The sequence below is a fragment of the Ricinus communis genome, chromosome 7, assembly GCF_019578655.1.
Source record: "Ricinus communis isolate WT05 ecotype wild-type chromosome 7, ASM1957865v1, whole genome shotgun sequence".
NCBI lineage: Eukaryota > Viridiplantae > Streptophyta > Magnoliopsida > Malpighiales > Euphorbiaceae > Ricinus > Ricinus communis.
This window is the reverse complement of record NC_063262.1, coordinates 5,340,228-5,356,812: the sequence shown is the minus strand read 5'-3', so window position 1 is coordinate 5,356,812 and position 16,585 is coordinate 5,340,228. Positions and strand designations below refer to the sequence as shown.

General features: G+C 30.0%; 2 protein-coding genes across 3 annotated transcripts; one reads left to right on the top strand and one right to left on the bottom strand.

Moving 5' to 3' along the window:
* Positions 1-673: 673 nt before the first annotated feature.
* On the bottom strand, positions 674-8,824 carry LOC8270253 (L-type lectin-domain containing receptor kinase IX.1). The gene is made up of 2 exons (XM_002527184.3): positions 8,784-8,824; positions 674-2,982 (listed from the first exon to the last, which is right to left on the bottom strand). Exons 1-2 carry the CDS (start codon positions 8,822-8,824, stop codon positions 1,065-1,067), a joined length of 1,959 nt encoding a protein of 652 aa, XP_002527230.3. The 3' UTR covers positions 674-1,064.
* On the top strand, positions 8,390-15,646 carry LOC8270252 (rhamnogalacturonate lyase). Of its 2 annotated transcripts, XM_015724205.2 has the most exons (17): positions 8,390-8,622; positions 8,866-8,967; positions 9,464-9,542; positions 9,904-10,025; positions 10,129-10,179; positions 10,357-10,476; positions 10,557-10,676; positions 10,887-11,022; positions 11,167-11,337; positions 11,423-11,578; positions 11,734-11,840; positions 11,938-12,028; positions 13,945-14,086; positions 14,176-14,332; positions 14,491-14,607; positions 14,699-14,825; positions 14,945-15,646. In XM_015724205.2, exons 2-17 carry the CDS (start codon positions 8,885-8,887, stop codon positions 15,197-15,199), a joined length of 2,034 nt encoding a protein of 677 aa, XP_015579691.1. In that variant the 5' UTR covers positions 8,390-8,622; positions 8,866-8,884; the 3' UTR covers positions 15,200-15,646. The 2 variants fall into 2 exon arrangements, with proteins under 2 accessions (XP_015579691.1, XP_048232283.1); XM_048376326.1 differs by lacking the exon at positions 8,390-8,622 and having other exon boundaries at positions 9,397-9,542.
* The last annotated feature ends 939 nt before the right edge of the window (positions 15,647-16,585 follow it).

Here is a 16,585-nt window from a genome sequence, read left to right as displayed (position 1 = left end):
ATATGAAATAAACTTATTTCATTTTAATAAAATCTTAAACTTTAACCATAATTATTTCATTTTAATAAAATCTTAAACTTATTTCATATAACTTTTATATGAAATAAACTTATATATATATATATATATATATATAAAAGAGTGAGAAAAATACAAATATATTTTAAATCAATAAAGATTAATTTTGGCCTTCACTAAAATTTGTTATATAATTTTGAAATACATTGTATTGTTAATATATTGAATAATTAAACATATATTTTATCAAAAAAATGACTAAATGTATAAATTCTTTCCGAAATAAAACTTGTTTGTAAATTAAATAATTAAAAAAAGGATTTGTTCCAAATATGAAAGAAAAGAAAGTATATACTAAAAAGATGCTTTCATTTAAACTATTAAAATTTCTATGGAAAAAGATCGAGGATACTTTTTTCTCTTGGGACTCTAACTCAGCAGGCCATTCCCTAGATTCGTTGCAACATGATCAGAATTTGTCACATAGAATTTATTTGGAAATAGTAGGTTGGATAACAAAATAGAAGAAATAAAAAGAGACATAAAATTTATGTGGTACATCATATAAAAAGTATAAATTTAAAAATAATATTTAGACCTGTAAATTTTAAAGATATTCAGTAAACTCTTATCTTTTTTTTTTTTATTGGTCATATCTATGAATATACACGATAAAATAATAAAAGAAAAAAAAAGTTATCTTGCTATTCTTAAATTTTTAAATCAAATAGAAAAAAGTCACAAATCATAATGCCAAAGAAGAAACTTGTCGCCATATGCCAATGTCAAATTCTTAACTGGAGCGCAAGAAACAATTCAACACTTGCAAGTCAATGGCGGTTCAAGTGTATATGAAACAAGTAATTTATGGGCTCGGACTAATATAATTAATGGAAAATTTAAGTCATTAATAGCATATGCTCCTGTACATAACATAAAATTTTGAATAACTGCAAGAAAAAATAGTATAAAATCACAACAGCACAAACAATTAAGACCCAAATTAATGATCAACGGTGCGTCACTAAACAAGCTGATATCGTACATTAACGACCCACTGCAATGCTTGAATTAGTAATAGAAGGTTCACCAGAATAAACTGATGGAGAAGGCGCATAGAAAGCAGGAACAGGCATCTTAGCAGGAAGATCAGGAATCTCAGCTTCAAAATTTAGAACTTGAATTGCTTGTCTTATAGATGGCCTTGCACTAGAATCAGGGTGGGCACACCATAATCCAACAATCACCAATCGTTCTACTTTTTCATCAAAATTTATTTGAAGCCTCTTGTCTATACCACAATGAATCTTTCCACATCCATAAAGATCCCATATCCATTCTACCAGACAAATTCCAGATTTTTGTTCAATCTGATCAATTGCCTTTCTTCCACTAGCGATTTCTAAACAAACAACTCCAAAGCTATATACATCGGAATCTTTACTAGCTCTTCCTGTGCTTATGTATTCTGGAGCCAAGTAGCCTAATGTTCCTGCCAACCCTGTTGTCTGAGGACCAAGCTCATGATCCATTAATCTTGCTAGCCCGAAATCACCAAGCTTGACATTGAAACTGGAATCTAGCATTACATTGCTTGATTTTACGTCTCGATGCACTACACACTGTTCCCATTCTTCATGTAGATAAAGTAATGCGGACGCCAATCCAAGAGATATCTTGTACCTGACAGCCCAAGAAAGGGGACTTTTCTTGCCAAAGAGGTGAGAATCAAGACTACCGTTTGGCATGAATTCATATACAAGTAGAAACTCCCCTCTATCGTGACACCAACCTATAAGTTGCACCAGATTTCTGTGTCTCAGTTGGCTAATTGTTTTCACTTCTGTAATGTACTCCTTCTTACCCTGTTTAGACCCTCTTGAAAATTTCTTCACAGCAATTGCCATATCTATGTCATTTAGATACCCTTTGTAAACAGCACCAAACCCTCCTTCGCCTAGGTTTCTAACGCCAGAAAAGTTGTTGGTTGCTGTAACAAGATCTTCATAAGAAAACTTTCTTGGTCCTGCTCCTCTTTCAAGGTCTTCATAAATGGAAGATATCCCTGCAACCTCTGCTCTTTTCTTCTTCATAATCTGCTTTCTTCTCCGTGAAATCACCAAGGCTAGAATAACAGCAGCTGCTATTAGAAGACATCCTGAAACTGAAGCTGAAACACCAACAATTACTTGTGTTTTCTTTAACTCGTTTCCATGTTTTCCTTTTACAACCAAGCTCGAACTGAACTCCCAAGATTGAAGACTATGTCGTGCTCCATTTTGACCTGTTGCAGCTGAGAAGCCAATAGTGACCTGCTCAGGTAAAACTTTCATCAAATCAATAATGTAAGACAGACTGGAGTTCTCTCCAGGATTTGATGTTTCCTTATAAGTCCAAAATACTGACAAATTTTTTGTGATGGAATTGTAAGTAATCCAAGCATCAGCAATATCTCCGCTATGAAAACTAGCATTCCAAGGAGTATAAACAGCTGAAGCAATAGAATTGTTATTGATACCAACATGCCCAACTGGAGGATCCCATTCTTCATTCGAAAACGAATCGAATTCCACAGTAACAATTTGATTTTTAGAAGAATCACTTGTTGAAGTGTTAAATAAGCCTAAGAATCCACCAGCAGAATTTGGAGGGATTTGAAATCCAACAGGAGCAAGAAAGAATACAATGCCATGACCATAAGTGGAGCGACCTTGAGTGTCAATAATGAAGGAAAAATGAGTAGAGAAATCAGAAAGCTTTCCTGTAGTCGAGTCCCATAGCGGGACGCTTTCACCATAGGTGACCCAACCCACTCTACATAGATAAGCAAGCTGGCTAATTAACTCAACAGCACCAACAGAAGGCGCTGCATCACCCTGATACTGTATATTAGATGCCTCATTATTGAAGCGAGGTATTGTGAAGTTAACAGAATTAGCAGGCGGAGAAAAAAGAAGAAGAAAGCTAAGGAACAAAAGAGAATGACAGAAGAAGATAGTCATTGCAAGAGAGAAAAAATCCAAGCACATGCAGCTAGCTGAACTATCGCAGAGTTCTTGCATAAACTTAATTGATATATGTACTTGTGCTAGCCTTTCGGGATATACCTTGATGCCCAAGTGTCAGATACCAGCTATAAAATTTTGTTTGCCAAGGTTCCACCACTACAGTGTCAACGTTTGAAATGATATAGAAAATAGGCATAAGCAAGGATGAACCTAAATCATTGTAGGTTAATATTAATCTGAAGAATTTATTAGTTATTAAGATAAGATCAAACATGGGTTTAATTAAATGCATGGACAGTACTTAAACGTTAGGATATGTTTCAAAATGTGTTATCATATTCCAATTTGCTTTTTTTCTTTTCTTTTCTTTTTACTCATTAAGTTTCTGCAATTGAAACCATATTAAAACAGCCTTAACTGTATGTCATTCTTAAAAGGGGTCTCCATTAATTAATTCCTTAAGCCAACTCCAAGTTCAATGCCTAGGCATGCACATGCACTACATGGGATTGACCTCAATGTCCGTAACTACTGAGGTTTTCCTTTTCTTAGATTTAGTTTGCCATCTTCATGTATAGTAAATTAGAAGTTAATATCCATATGTAGCTGAATGAAGTATGGCTTAGAATGCTACCTTCAGTACTGTATATTATTGGAAAGAAGGCATTTGATCTTGAATCTGATGAGAAATTGACTTTGCACATCTGCAATTGGAATCAAAGCTCAAATTGATGGATTTAATATTTCTCATTTCCAAAAAAAAAAAAAAAAAAGAAGAAGATTAGTAGATTAATTCTATTACATAATTGACAGACACATTCAGTAAAAATGAAATGTGTATCAATTAATAATGTTGTATAATCTAATCTAATTTATTATATTTATAACAATCCAAATAATAACTAATGTAGATTAAAATAAATAATTTTTTAATTGTGCTCTACTTGTTGAGATTGAATGTAGAGGTTTTATATTTTTCTATTTCTCAAATTTTCCAATAATTTAGTTTATTCACTGCAATTTCTATTATCATTTGCTCTCAATTAATCCTTACTAATGTGATGGTGCAGTAAAGTCTAAAAGGGCAACTTTGTTATTTCTAAATCTCAATATTTTATCTATTTAAATATCAATATAATGATCTTAAAATGTACATCCATCCAAGAACTATATATTACATCATTTTTCATTCATTCTTTATGGTTGCTCTCCATGTGCTTGATAATTTAGAAAGTAAGTACCATTGATTTTATGCTACTATTTTTAAATGCAATTTGGTCAAATAAAGTTATTCAATATGAGGCTTTTGTATCCAAAAGAAAAAGAAGATAAACTACCAATTAATTTTTAGTTTTTCTAAGATAATATAGTTTTATTCTTTTGCATCTTTGGAATGAGTTGCCATGAAAAATCATGTTCAATTGAACAATATTTCTCTAATAAGGAATATAAACATATTTTTCATTTATTTAAGAAGGGATGATAGTGTTGGAATAAAGAATTAAATAATCCATATTATTTTATTTATTCTATGTTTTGTATTATATTTTCATTTTTTCAACCAAAAAGAAAATGAGAAAATACAAATTTAATAGTCAGCTTTCATATAATTAAATTACTGAATATTGCACCTTTGATATTAAATACATCATCTACAGTTTAGTTTTTAATCATATGTAACTTACTTTTGTCTATATGTTTAAATCTAATAATAAGAATCAAAATTGGTAACGTTAAAAAAAAAGACGAAATTTGTAAATTACTGCATTCTAATTAATTCATTATATTATCCCTATCTATTTCTTTCATGTTTAGCATGATACATTGGATGTCTAAATTTGGGTCATTTAATGACTTCAGTAGTTTAATCTAATAATAATTATTTTTAATTTTTAATTTAATTTAATAGTCATTTCGAATTTAATTTATAATTTATCACAATAAATAATTTATTTTTTATTTATTATTAGTTTAAATTAAAATCAAAATATTTTATAATTATATAAAAATTATTTCTATATAAATTATTATTATAAAGAAATTTTAATGAATATACACACAATATCTAAGTTATTATCACCGGTTTTTGTCATAAATTTTTTTTTTATTAATATGATTTTTACTGGAATAAAAATAAAAATATAATATTATAATATAACTTATCCAAACGAATAGACTCGTTTAAATACACCTATGCAAACACACTAAATTATATGAAAAAACCATGAATCTCATTCACCATACCAAAATCTAAGATCTCCAACCACTCAAAATTTTTCACGGGCTTCTTCTTCTTTTTTCTTCTGATCAAAATAAAAAAAAAAAAAAACTCAAATGCAACCTCATTTCAAAATCAACCATAAAATTCCACAGCCGTTGATTCACTTTCACAATGGAGATGGCGAGGATCCTCCTCACCCGTTGATTCAGTTGATCAGCCCATGTATCATAATACCCTTTTTACTAAATTCAATCATACCCGCTTAGCCATTAATTATTGGGTTTTTTTACAAAAGTACGGTCATGATTTTCAAAATATTTTATTTATATGATTTTTTTAAACTGTATTATAATATTAGTTTGAAATTTTATTTTTATTTTTTAGTATATTTTTATTACCATCAAATGACTTTTTTAATTTTATTTTAATTATATTTTCATATACTTCAAACCACTTTTAGTATATTTTTAGTACATTATGCTATTTTTTTTAGACACGCATTTTCTTATCATCAAAAGACATTAGTTGCTATAAAAGAATATATAATATTATTCAATTCAGAAATACCAAACATAAATATATAAAATAAAAACGATAAAACTATCTCGTTTGGCTAATTTCACAATAATACAAGTTAAAATAATATCATTTCGATATCTTATAGGTATATTTTTAATATTTTTTTTGGATAAAATTCTAAAAAGAAAATCTATAATAATATAAGTTAAAATTTTAGATATCTTTTAAGTGTAAAAACCTGAAACTACATAATATGAGATATTATCTGTTTTGACATCCACTAGCCTCACGGTATTTTCCTTTAGCGAATACAAGAATTACTCCTGAAACTTTTCCAAACTAAGTACGTTTAACTTTTAGTTCCTATAACACTACAGCCAAACAACCAAAAAACACCTCATGTGATTAGTTCCAACTTTTTACATATATGTTATCAACCATTCCCTGCTCATTTTGATGTGCAATTCGATTCATTCATATATCCATGTATCTTAAAGTGCTGTCATCCTAGAAGCCGCTCCTAGTCCAAGAATTCTATGCTTGCCCCGCGTCCACTTTCCGCCCTTATCAGAGAGCTTCTCTAGGCCAGACTGTCACATGCCCACCAGCTTCCACTTGGTTCATCCTTGAACTACACATCTACTAGAGGGGTCCTGCTCTGATACCATTTGTAACAACTCAGAACTAGATCACATGAGATATTTTTTACTTTAGCCCCCAATGGCCTCATGGTTTTGTCCCCTTGACAAATTCAAGAACTTCCTAGGAGATTACTTGATACGAACGTGGCTAACTTGTGTCAAATCCGTATTCAATATTAATGTCTTCACCAAGGATCGTTCACTTAATCAAGCAAAAAAACTCTAACTCCCAACAAGACCCTTAAATAACTTGTACTTAAGAACCTTAATTATAAAGAGTTAAAAGCTGTTTAACATAAATAAAAGTTTAGATTAAACTAAGTTTGTAAAATACCAAGCCTTCACTTGATAAATTCATCAAGTTCGTAAAGAACAACAGAAGAGAATTAACTCCAAAAGAAGAGACTATTGATTATTTTGGAGTTAATTCTCTTCTTTTGTTCTTATGAACTTGGTGAATTTATCAAGTGAAGGCTTGGTATTTTATAAACTTAGTTTAATCTAAACTTTTATTTATATTAAATAGCTTTTAACTCTCTATAATTAAGGTTCTTAAGGCTGTGTTAGAGTTGAGTTTCTTTACTTGATTAGGTGAACGATCCTTAGTGAAGACATCAACATTGAATATGGGTTTGGCACAAGTTAGCCACATTCGTATTTCACCGACAAGTTCCAATAATTAGTTTTCCAATAGACTTCCCTTGTCACAAGCGACAACCTGGCCTAGAGAAGCGGTCCGATAAGGGCGAAAAATAGATGTCGAGGCAAGGATAGGATGCTTGGACAAGGAGCGGCTTCTGGTAGGCTTCTAAGATGGCAATACTTTAAGGTACGAGGGTAATGAATAAATCGAATTGCATAGTGAAACGAGGCAGAGAGTGGTTGATAGCATACATATAAAGAGTTTGAATTAATCACATCAGGCGCCTTTTGATTGTTTGGCTGTGAAGTTGTAAGAATTCCAAAGTTAAACGCGCTTACCTCTTGGAAAATTCTGGAATCCGCCAATGGGACAAAACCGTGAGGCCAATAGAGGCCAAAGTGGACAATATCTTATGTGATTTAGTTCTAGATCATTACAATTAAATATAATTTTATTATCTTTTTCTGACAAAATTTAAAAAGAAAAACTATATAAATAAATTATCTTTTAAAAAATTATTAAAAAAAATTTCATCCTAAAATAATTTTAAAAAGAATACCCTGTGAGATTTCTTCTTAATTGTTATGGCAATTCAATAAATAAAGAGAAGAAGGCAATATAAATCACTAAATCAATGAGAAACAAATGGCATTGTGAGAGTAATTTGAGCCCGTTGCGGTAATAGAAAGAGATAGAAAGAGTGGTAGTGATAAGGAAGAAGAGACCAAAGGTTTTCTCTTTTCTAATTAATACTTTAAGAATAAGATTTTTTAAATAATAAAATAAATTATTGAAATTTATTTTATTCAATTAATAGAATACATTCATGATACATATCAAAAACTATTAATATAAACTACACACGAAGGGAAGGGCTTAAATTTCAGATTTTCAAAACTCTAAGAGCTTATTTACATTTAAAAATAATTAAAATAGCTAATTCATTCCTTACATTAAACATTAGGGGCAAAAATGCACTTTTTTTCCTTCAATACTTGTAAATGATGTAGTGGTATCAGTGAAAAAACACATAATCCTTGTCCAAGAGAATAGATATGTGTTATAAGAATAATTAAAAATTTGAGAAATGTCAACCTCAAGACTTAGTCCAAGTGGTTATCAGAATTTGCACCTCTCCTCGATTATCTGGGTTCAATCCTTGTAATAACAATGGCACCTAAGGCAGAGCACACACCACTATCTAGATTTAGGAACCCCACCTATATATAGCAAGTACTACCCTCTAGATGTAACATTCAGAATTGAAGAATTTAAACTCGACCCAATATATACATCAAGTTTAATTAATGGAGCTACAATTAAAATTTCATTTTCAAAATTCGCTGCATGAAACCATATGTTTCAGAAATGTCAATATCTGGCACAAGGAACTTAATCACTTCATTAATATATAGCTATAAGGAAACTTTCAACATTATAATCACCTGCCAATTTAAGCAGAGAAATCATATTATCCATGATAGGTGAAGTTCATTCCTTGGAAATATTCTGAAAGTTTCTCAAGAGGGCTAAGGTTTTTCTTCAGGATTGCTTGTCTCCTTGTATATAGAGGTGATGCATATTTAACCAGATACCATATCGATTCTATTGATATATATTTGAATATAAGAGGCAAGTTGGATAGTGGAACATTTTGAATATTGTTCTTAATTCAATCACTTCTACTTAATCTTCTATAGACTCTGTTTAATTCTTTTTTGTAATATTAGAACATTACGAAGGTTAAATTGTTGTTTATTATAAAGACTCTCATATTAACAGAATTTCTTTTGTTTCTTTCTTGATTATTTATAGGAATCTTATGTAAAAAGAAATGGGCAAGGTGGGTATTCTTGCTGGGTGCCTCCAGGCAATGGTTGCTTGGTTGATGTTTTGCTTATTTACTGCTACTTCTGGGTAAGTTGTATATAAACATATACTAAGTTCATCATTATTTCATCAAATGCCTGCAAATTATAATATTATCCTTATATATTAAATTAACATAATAAAACTATTTGCAGTTATTTTACTTTTCTATGATAGAATATATAGTATCCTTCTGTTATTGTTAATTTCATTTTGTTTGGTTGGTCTACAGACCTGCATTACCTATAAACTTTATTTTAGAACGAAAAGAAAAAATTGTCACAATTACATAGAGCTGACTTTGAGCCTTAAATATGGAAAAATAGCTCGATATTAATTCAGCTCTGAATTGATAGTATCAGTCATTTCCTTTGCCATGAAATTATTTCTTATCAAGCTTCTCCTATAATAACAATTTTTTGATTTTTTATATTTACAAGCATTTGCATGTCTAAGGCTAGGTAGCTTTATTATCAGGAACGAAAGAAATGACCAGTCCTCCGGGTTTATCTCCATAAGATAACACTTGCAATTCATTTGACAGCAGGGAAATTTCGCCCATTGATTACTGTTCATCTCCTGGGGTTAAGCTATACTGGAAGAATCGTCACAATCAACGGAGAGTACGTTATTGCATATTATCACATTTTCTTCTATAATCCAATTTGGTAAATTAATTATATGTAGTTTCATTTGGTTAAATTAAATATTATTTCGTACAGTCATAATTTTCTTTTTCTGTTATATGGTCTCAAACATTTTACTTATAGCTCCATTTTAAAGTTTGCTTAAGTTTTCAATTTTTTGTAAAGAGTAATTATATTTGTTATTTTATTCAAATTTGATAGTGAATAAAAGAAATTGTTCAGAATATGTTAAAGTTACTATTATAAAAATAATATGAATGCATTCCAATGAATATTTATATATACACACACAAACATTACGCAAATGATATATATTGTTAATAAAACTATGTTTCAGATGGTAATAGATAATGGCATTCTGCAAATTACTTTGTTGAACCCAACTGGAGATGTTATCGGAATAAAGTACAACGGAATTGATAACGTACTTGGAACCCAAAATGGAGAAGGTAATCGAGGGTATGTATGCATCTGGTCATTTATATAAATCAACTACTGTACATCAATGATATATTTTACTGTCCTTTACTAATTACAAAATTTTTTATCAAAATGGAATCAGGTATTGGGATGTTGTCTGGAACATACCCGGAACTCACGTATCCTATGACAGGTAGCTCCAAGTGATTCTTTTCTTTTTCTTTTTTGTTTTAGTTAGATAAATATTAGAAAGGAAAGAGGGTCTGAATTCCTGAAGCTTAATTTATCTAATGAGACAAAATAGAATTTTTTTCTCAGAAGAATAACTCCTTGGATTTCTTATATATGCTTCCAAAACGCATAAATGCAGGTTAAAAGGAACCAATTTTAGTGTTGTAATGGAAGATGAAAACCAAGTGGAGGTATCATTCACTAGAACATGGAATGCTTCAGTTGGTAATTGGACAGCACCTCTAAACGTAGACAAGAGGTAAGAATTCATTACTTTCTTAACTGACAGATATGAATTGCGGTATAATTATATTAACACTAGTTTAATATACTCTGTAGGTATATAGTGAGACGTGGGAGCTCAAGAATCTACATGTATACCATATTGGAACGATTAGAAGGGTGGCCTGACATTGACATGGATCAGATCAGGATTGTTTTCAAGCTCCAAAATGACAAGTAATGAAACAAAACATTATTGAATATGCATGTCCAAATTATCGCTTAATTGCTAGAAAGTAAACACTGGAAGTATAGTGAAGAAATACGAGGGAAAAAGAAAAGAAGGAAAAAGGATGCTCAGATTGAGTTGAACGAACCTTCTATATAAATGAAAGTTATATTAAATCAAGATGTCATATGCTAATAGAAAGTATAGTGAATGGTCAGGTTTCACTGGATGGTAGTATCAGATGATAGACACAGGATCATGCCAACGCCTAAAGATTGCCACAATGGGCAGCGTCTTGCCTATAAAGAAGCTGTACTCTTGACCAATCCAGCTAATCCCAAACTTAGAGGAGAGGTACATATGCACCCTTAAGAAGAAAAGCAGAAGGGAAATTCATATTATTTACTAAATACCTTCTTGTCAAGTTATTACAGCAATATCTATCAGAAGAGTGTTTTGATTTTTTATTAATAGTCAATCAAGGTTAATAACGTGCAGGTGGAGGACAAATACCAATACTCAAGTGAGAATAGAGAGGACAGGGTGCATGGTTGGATATCGGAGGATCCACCTGTGGGATTTTGGATGATCACACCAAGTGATGAGTTTCGTGCAGGTGGTCCTTTAAAACAAGATCTCACTGCCCATGTTGGCCCCACTGTTCTCAATGTAAGTGTCACCAACACATTTTGAATCCTATCAAATCTTTATCATAATTAAGAATAATAAGCTCTAATTGTATATATATATGCAGATGTTTACTAGTACCCATTACACCGGGAAGGACTTGAATACAAAATACAGAGACGGAAAGCCATGGAAAAAGGTTTTTGGTCCAGTTTGTGTCTATCTCAACTCAATTTTAGATGATGAGGATCCCCTGCTACTTTGGGAAGATGCCAAGGAACAGGTGCATCCATATATATATATATATATGTATATTAAATTCCAAATTATGGCACAACTCTGTAAATTCAAATTCAATTGTGCCATACTCCAATAGTACATTATTATGTAATTCTTCACTAATGCTAACTAGTTAACACTGTTGAGATCGAACAATAGATGTTGATAGAATTTGAAAGCTGGCCGTACAATTTTCCTGAGTCGGAGGATTTACCTACTTCAGATGAACGAGGAACTGTTTCCGGTCAATTGTTAGTAAGTGACAGGTAATGGGTGATACCATTTTTGCAATTTCCCCCTCTCTAATCAGACATTATCGAAAAGGAATACGTGCAGTAATTCAGTATAATAATTGTAATTTAGGTACATCAATCAAAGGTTAATGTGGGCTGCGTCTGCTTATGTGGGTTTGGCACCACCAGGAGAGGTGGGCTCTTGGCAAAGAGAAACCCAGGTATCTTCTGTCCTCCTTATTTTGTATTTCTCTTTTTCTTTTTCTTTTTTCATTTTAATCTAAGCAGCCGGCATCCCATATAAGGCCGATCTTTAAGCTCTTAGAACATTTAATATACTCTTATATACATCAATCTTTTTACCTTTAAAATTATATTATAAAATAATAATTTAATACATTCTTTATTATTTAAATATAAAATAGAGAGTTAATTTGGTTTTCTAAATATGAAGAACTAAATTTTATTTTTTACTCTATATTTGATAAATGCAATATAAATTTTATATATTAAATTTAATTGATATTTATAATTCTTATTATTTTTATTAGTAAAAGTTAAAAAGAAAAAATTAAAATTATTAATGTTTATGGAAAATAAGTAAGATAAAAAATAATATATAAAATTCTATTGTATTTAAATAAAATATTTTATTTCTTATATTTAAATATTTTTAAACTATTTTTTATTATATAAATTATATTTTTAAAATAAAAAGCACCATTATGGATGCTTTTATAGACTTAATTAAAAATATTTAAAGAAAACTTAATTATTTTTAGATAAAATTGGGATTATTATTCTTTTGAGATTTATCTAATTAGTTCAACACCTCCAAAAATTACGTATAAGATATTATATAATTTTAGCTATGAGCTTAATTTGATCAAATTTTTTAAGTTCAAATAATCAAACTGAGCTTATTTTGAATTTTAGTTTAAAAAATTTAAGTGGGTATTTGATTCAGAAGTTTGATGTAGTTGATAGTTGTTTTACACTGAACAGTTATATTAAAGCGATTGGTAAAAACTTAAGAAACAACAATTGATAGTTAATTTAGTCACAAACAGTTATTGATTATATTATCTTTTATCTTAGAGCTTTTTCTTGAGCCGATAACTTATTTAATTTTTTATTTAATTTTTTGGACATTTTATCCTTATTAAAACTTATTAATAGTAACTTATTTTAAGTTGATATCATATAATTAAATTGATAGTTGTTTTATACTGAACAGTTATATTAAAGCGTTTGGTAAAGACTTAAGAAACAACAATTGATAGCTAATTTAGTCACAAACAGTTATTGATTATATCATATTTTATCTTAGAGCTTTTTTTTGAGCCAATAACTTATTTAATTTTTTATTTAATTTTTTGGACACTTAATTCTTATTAAAACTTATTAATAATAACTTATTTTAAATTGATTTCATATAATTAAATTTTTATATTTTATAATAAATAAATAATTATTATTTTAAAATTATTCTTAATAAGTAAATAATTACAATATCTATAGTTACGGTGTTTGAAATTAAAAATTAGAAATTTTTATTAGTAGAATTTAAATTTTAATTTTAATTTTAATTTTTAAAATAATTTTTGTAAATATTTTTAATAATAAATACAATTGAACTAAAAAATAAATATAATATTCTTAATTATTATAAATTATTTTTATTAATTTATACTATGGAATATAATATAACAAAATAAAATATATTTAATAATAAAATATACTTTTAATGGTTATTTAACATACTAACAACAACCGCCGTTAAAATTCTACTAAATAACTTAATTTATCAACCATCAGCTATTTGCTATCAGCCAACAGCTGCTAGCTCTATTGATCAGCCGAATTAAATAGACTCTAAATCTAATCAAATCCGATTCAGTCTGTAAATACTTCCAAATAACAGCTACTCAAAATTTCTTACGTAAAGCATCGGATCAGGAAAACAAAAAAACAAAACAAAACAAAAGAAAGGGGAGCTAAACATTTTCTTGATAAGAAAAAGAAAAATTCGGCCATTCTAAAGAAATTTGAAACTTGGGTAGAAATTTTTAATATATATGAAAAGGGGAAAAAGAGAAGATTTGGCAATGCTGATTTCTGGTATTTGTTTTTTCAGGGTTATCAATTCTGGACAAAAGCTAACAGGGAGGGTTTTTTCTTTATCGAAAATGTTCGAGCTGGTAACTATAACTTATATGCCTGGGTTCCCGGTATTATTGGTGATTGGAAATATGATGTTGATGTCCTTGTCAAACCAGGTAATGTGTTAAGTGCAATATTAAAAATTAAACTGTCCCTTTTTATTTTTTTATGATTTAGTCAATTTTGTTCACATCTTGAAATACAGGAAGTGAAATAGAATTGGGTGTCCTTGTGTACAAGCCACCAAGAAATGGTCCAACCCTTTGGGAAATAGGCATTCCTGATCGCACTGCTGCTGAGTTCTTTGTGCCAGACACATGCCCAACACTTGAGAACAAATTATACAGCAATCACCCAGACAAGTAATTATTAACTCTAATCATCACAGTTTCTATACAAATTTATGCGGAAGATGCAAGCTTGAACACAATGGGATTTTTATTTTCATCCAATACTGGTAAGAGTATGCACACTTTCGCAGCGAAATAGTTTTTAAAACTTGTTTTGATTCTATGGGCAGGTTTAGACAGTATGGACTATGGGACAGATACACTGACTTGTATCCTGAACATGATCTTATTTACACTGTTGGAATTAGCAATTATAGTCAAGATTGGTTCTTTGCTCATTTTTCCAGGTACTTTTTAAATCTTCTTTTAATGCTTTCTAGCATCTCATTAACTCGGTAAAACCTGCCAGCTCCAATTAAAATTGTTCGCATTGAGCAGGAAGACAGAAAATAACACATATGAAGCCACCACATGGCAGATTAAGTTTGCACTCGAAAATGTCAAAAGAGATGGAACCTATACACTCCAAATGGCCCTGGCATCAGCCACTGCATCAGAATTACAGGTAAAAGAAATGGTCTATTTTTCATATCTGCTATGCCTTGCAAACAGTCAAATTTATCTTTAACAGAAACATTTTGGACAATCTGTAGCTAATAATCTGAACTAATCATGTGTTCAAAGGTCCGGTTCAATGATCCAAGCAAGAAACGACCACATTTTACAACTAAACTTATAGGTAGAGACAATGCCATTGCAAGGCATGGGATACATGGATTATACTGGTTATATAGCATTAATGTGCCAGGCTCTCTACTTAGGCAAAACAACACCATATATCTAACACAATCAAGAGGTTCAGGCCCTTTTCGCGGAGTTATGTATGATTATATTCGGTTGGAAGCACCTTCAGAGCATACTTGGTTAGCTAGCTACTGAAGGAGATGAAATTGCTTCTAGATTTAAAGTAGAAAACAAGAAAATCTAAAAGCAGACTGGCACATTAATATGGGAGATATTGTAACAGATATTTTTGTTGTGTTATTATGGTTTAGGCTTTATGAGGGGCAGTCTAACAGATATATTAGAAGGGTTTGGCTTAATATGGGAGATATTGTAATGAAATTGTTTAATGTTTGGATTTGGAAGTTAATTATGTGGTAGCTGCTAAAATAACTGGAACACCGCTTGTCGATGACCCCAGGACTGGCATATTTTGTTCTGATGTCTAGAAATGTTATTGGGGCTCTTTTTTCTTTATATTTCTTTTTATTTATTTATTTCGTTCTTTCTAATATTATCAGGTATATATAGTAGCAGACCTATATATAAATGGCAGGCAATAATTGTGTCACGTCTATGATAAAGACATGACTTTGAGTAAAATGTCTCTTAAGAGTCTTTCAGTTCTATAAATATGAATAATCTCCCCTTGTTAATTGTTGACAGATTGAAGAACTATATATATATATATATATATATATATATATATATATATATATATATATATATATATATATATATATTATTTTACTAACGAACATAGAATTTCATTCTATAAACGGGCGAGCACTAATTTGAAAAAAAAATAAACTGAACCTAAGAAATTCAAAAATTAAATTTGATTTATAATAAATTCAAAAACCAATTGAAAGGAAAAGTAATTTTTAAAATATTTTCTATTTTTATTCGGTTAATAGTTGTTTTTATTTTTGAAATTTTAGTTTTCAATTCTTTTAGTTTAGCTGGATTAAACAGATGGGTTACCTCCTCCTACCCCTATATATATATATATATATATATATATATAAAAGTAAAATTTTCAAAGCATTTTAACTATTAAGGAATGATTCACATGCAGTTTCTTCCTGGATGATTTCGGTCCAGGTTCTGATAGGCTTTCATCAATTTGAAACTCTTCTTCACTATTCGAAAAATCTGATTCAGAGGAATCAACAAGAAGAGCTGAAATTTTGCTCAAAATTTCATCTTCTATTTGGAGCTCATGAAATTTTTTAGAAAACTTGCAATACTATGTCTTTGGAGAGGATGTCTTTGGAGAGACTTCGGGGTGAAGTTGTATCATTTGCTTTGAATACCATATGAAAAAGATTTTTGTGATAAACAAATTCCCACCAAAGCAAGACCCATCCAAATGAATGAAACCCTAGAAAGCCATTGTAGAATAGAAATAAAAGATTTACTTTGAAAGGAGTAATTAAATTGATAAAAGGAGTTCCCAAAATAACTGTTTGCTGTAAATCCTTTGTAAGAATGAAAGCATTTTTTAAAGCAATATTGTTATTTAGAATTGCAGCTTCAGTT